The sequence below is a fragment of the Neomonachus schauinslandi genome, chromosome 16 (genome assembly GCF_002201575.2).
Source record: "Neomonachus schauinslandi chromosome 16, ASM220157v2, whole genome shotgun sequence".
NCBI classification, from domain to species: domain Eukaryota; kingdom Metazoa; phylum Chordata; class Mammalia; order Carnivora; family Phocidae; genus Neomonachus; species Neomonachus schauinslandi.
In genome coordinates this window covers 4,547,351-4,550,296 of record NC_058418.1, presented here as the reverse complement: position 1 = coordinate 4,550,296, position 2,946 = coordinate 4,547,351, and the positions used below count along the sequence as shown (strand labels likewise).

Below are 2,946 nucleotides of genomic sequence, written 5' to 3'. Positions count from 1 at the left end.
ATTCTTCACATTTATAAGGTTTCTCTCCAGTATGAATTCTGTGATGTACAGTTAGGTGTGACTGCTGGATAAAGGACTTGCCACATTCTTTACATTTGTAAGGTTTCTCTCCAGTATGAATTCTGTGATGTTGAGTAAGCGTTGAGGGCTTGTTGAAGGCCTTGCCACATTCTTTACATTTATAAGGTTTCTCTATAGTATGAATTATGTGATGTTGAGTAAGGGTTGAGCACTGCTTAAAGGCCTTGCCACATTCTTTACTTTTGTAAGGTTTCTCTCCACTACAGATTGTCTTATGTATACGTATTACTGATGACTGACTAAACATGTTCCCAGGCTTATCATTGTATCTGTATGGGTTTTTTCCCACATGAATTCTCTGATGATCACCAACACTGGAGGACTGGTTAAAATCTCTTTCACATTCATTAAATCTGTAAGGACTCTCTCTTATATGCATACTGTTACATAGAAGGTTGGATCTTTGATAAACGACTTCCCCACATTTAATATGTTCAGAATGGTTCTCTTGAAAATGAGTCCTCAGATGTTTATTAACATTTGAGCCTTGATGAAATTTTTTCTCACATTCACTGCCTTGAGCAATTCTGTCCCCATTGACAATGCTCTCGTAATTTTGGAGGATTGAGCCCTTGGTGAAGGACCTCTCAAATGGATCCCATTTAGCAGTTGTTTCTCCATTTTTCAATCTCTGAAGTTTAGAAATATTTGACTGAAAGGTCAATCCAATCCTATTTTCAAAATTGTTCAAATCGTTATTTTCAGCATGTACTAGGTAACTTTCCAGATTTTCCACATTCTCTATCCATAAATATGTACGTTTGAATATTTGATTGGAGATTCTGCTTACAGAAACACCCTGCTTTGCAGAACTAGTGGACTTAAAAAGGAAGGTTTTACAAAATATTTTGTATCTTTCGCCATTGTGGGCAGTGAGATTCTTATTATGGGCAGTAGTCTCAATTTGGATATATCCTTTATGATCATTATCCCAGTCTATCATTAAGTGTAACTTCTCAAGGACACTATGTTTATATCGACCCATTGACACATTTTGAAATGAAGCTTCTTTGCACAGCTCTGGCAGGAAGCTCAGGTTGCCATGTGAAGATACAGCTGAAAGATATTGAATAACAGAAAAGTAACGTCATTCCACTTACAACTTTCAGACAAATATACGGATGATGTCTAACATACAACCATAAAATCAATCAGAGAACGTCAGCAAGATGGCTGAGAAGGAATCATCAGGACTTCATTCCTCCAGGGACACATAAACTTGCAGACAACATACTGACCACATAGCATAACAGATAATTCTCTAGTATTGTCAGGGTGTAACACCAATCACTCTCCTCTACCTCAAATAATCATGAGAAGTACCATTATGAGCCCAAAATCAGCAGAAGGAAGGAATTTCTTAAAAAAACTTATTTGAGAGAGAGAGAGACGGAGAGAGAGCATGAGCAAGAGGAGGGCCAAAAGGAGAGGGGCAAAGCAGACTCTTTGCTGAACAGGCAGCCTGACACGGGACTCAATCCTAGGACCCTGAGATCATGACCTGAGCTGAAGTCTTAAGGCTTAAACGACAGCCATCCTGGCGACAGCAAGAAAGGAAATTTAAACATAAAACAGAAATGAAGAAAATAGGATTTAGCAAAAATAGAAAAATATCAACAATAGGAGGATTTGGTTTTCAGAAAAAAAGAAAAAAATCAAAATTGACAGACCTATAACTAAATCAAGTAAGAATGAAAGAGAAGACCAACTAAAATTGGAAGACATGAAAGCAGACATGGTATCACTGATACCACAGAAATAAAAATAATTATAAAAGGAAATGATATATAATTATATGCCAAGAAGTAGATACCAATAAATAGGTATAAATATCAAAACACATATAACCTACCTGGACTCCAACATGAAGAAATACATTTAAAAATCTCCACCGATCTACAATTACTTAGTAGATTGAAAAAGTAATTAAAAAAACAAACACCTCCAACAGGGGCACCTGGGTGGCTCAGTCGTTCAGCATCTGCCTTCGGCTCGGGTTGGGGGGCTCGGGTCATGATCCCGCATCGGGCTCCCTGCTCAATGGGGAGGAGTCTGCTTCTCCCTCTCCCACTCCCCCTGCTTGTGTTCCCTCTCTCACTGTATCTCTCTCTGTCAAATAAATAAAATCTTTTAAAAACAAAAACAAAAACCTCCAACAAAGAGAAGTCCTGTGCCAGATGAATTCACTGGATAAATCATACAAATATATAATGAGAAAGTACTTGAAATCTCCTCAAACATTTCCAAGGAGTAAAGAGAAGGGAGATGTTGAAAACACTTTCTCTGACACCAGCATTACCAGGTTATTAAAGCCAAAGGAGAGATGCTACAAGTAAAGAAGGGTACAAATTACTACCTGTTCTTGCAAAGTCAACAATAAAATAAAGCCAACTGAATCAAAAGCACACTTTACCATTTTACAACACAATCAAGTGAGAATTCTTCATGGAATTCAAGGCTATTTCAACATACGGAATACTATCAGTTTGAGACTGCACATTAATAGAATGAGTATCAAAAATGGCATGATCAGGAACACCTGGGTGGCTCAGTTGGTTAAGCATCTGACTCTTGATTTCAGCTCACGTCATTATCTCGGGATCATGGGATCGAGCCCTGTATCCGGCTCCCCTCTCTACATGGAATGTGCCTGTATCTCTCCCTTCTGCCCCTCACCCTGCTTGTGCTCTGTCTCTCGCAAATAATTAAATAAAATAAAAATAAAACATGGAGAAACATAAGCCCATAGTGAATCGTCTCCCAACAGTATCCACCGCTCAGCTTGACCCCGCGTGGCTCCTGCCTAATTTTCCCATGTGTACACCACCTCGTCAAATACTCCTTGATCTGACACAGGATCTGGGA

At 38.7% G+C, this 2,946-nt stretch overlaps 1 protein-coding gene across 1 annotated transcript in view; it reads right to left on the bottom strand.

Annotated features, from left to right (window-relative positions):
- LOC123326853 (zinc finger protein 546-like) overlaps window positions 1-560 on the bottom strand; it is a 1,818-nt gene extending 1,258 nt beyond the window's left edge. The window contains 1 exon segment of the mRNA XM_044921999.1: window positions 2-560. Within this exon segment, the coding sequence (XP_044777934.1) occupies window positions 2-460 (459 nt within the window). The 5' untranslated portion in view covers window positions 461-560.
- Between the last annotated feature and the right edge of the window lie 2,386 nt (window positions 561-2,946).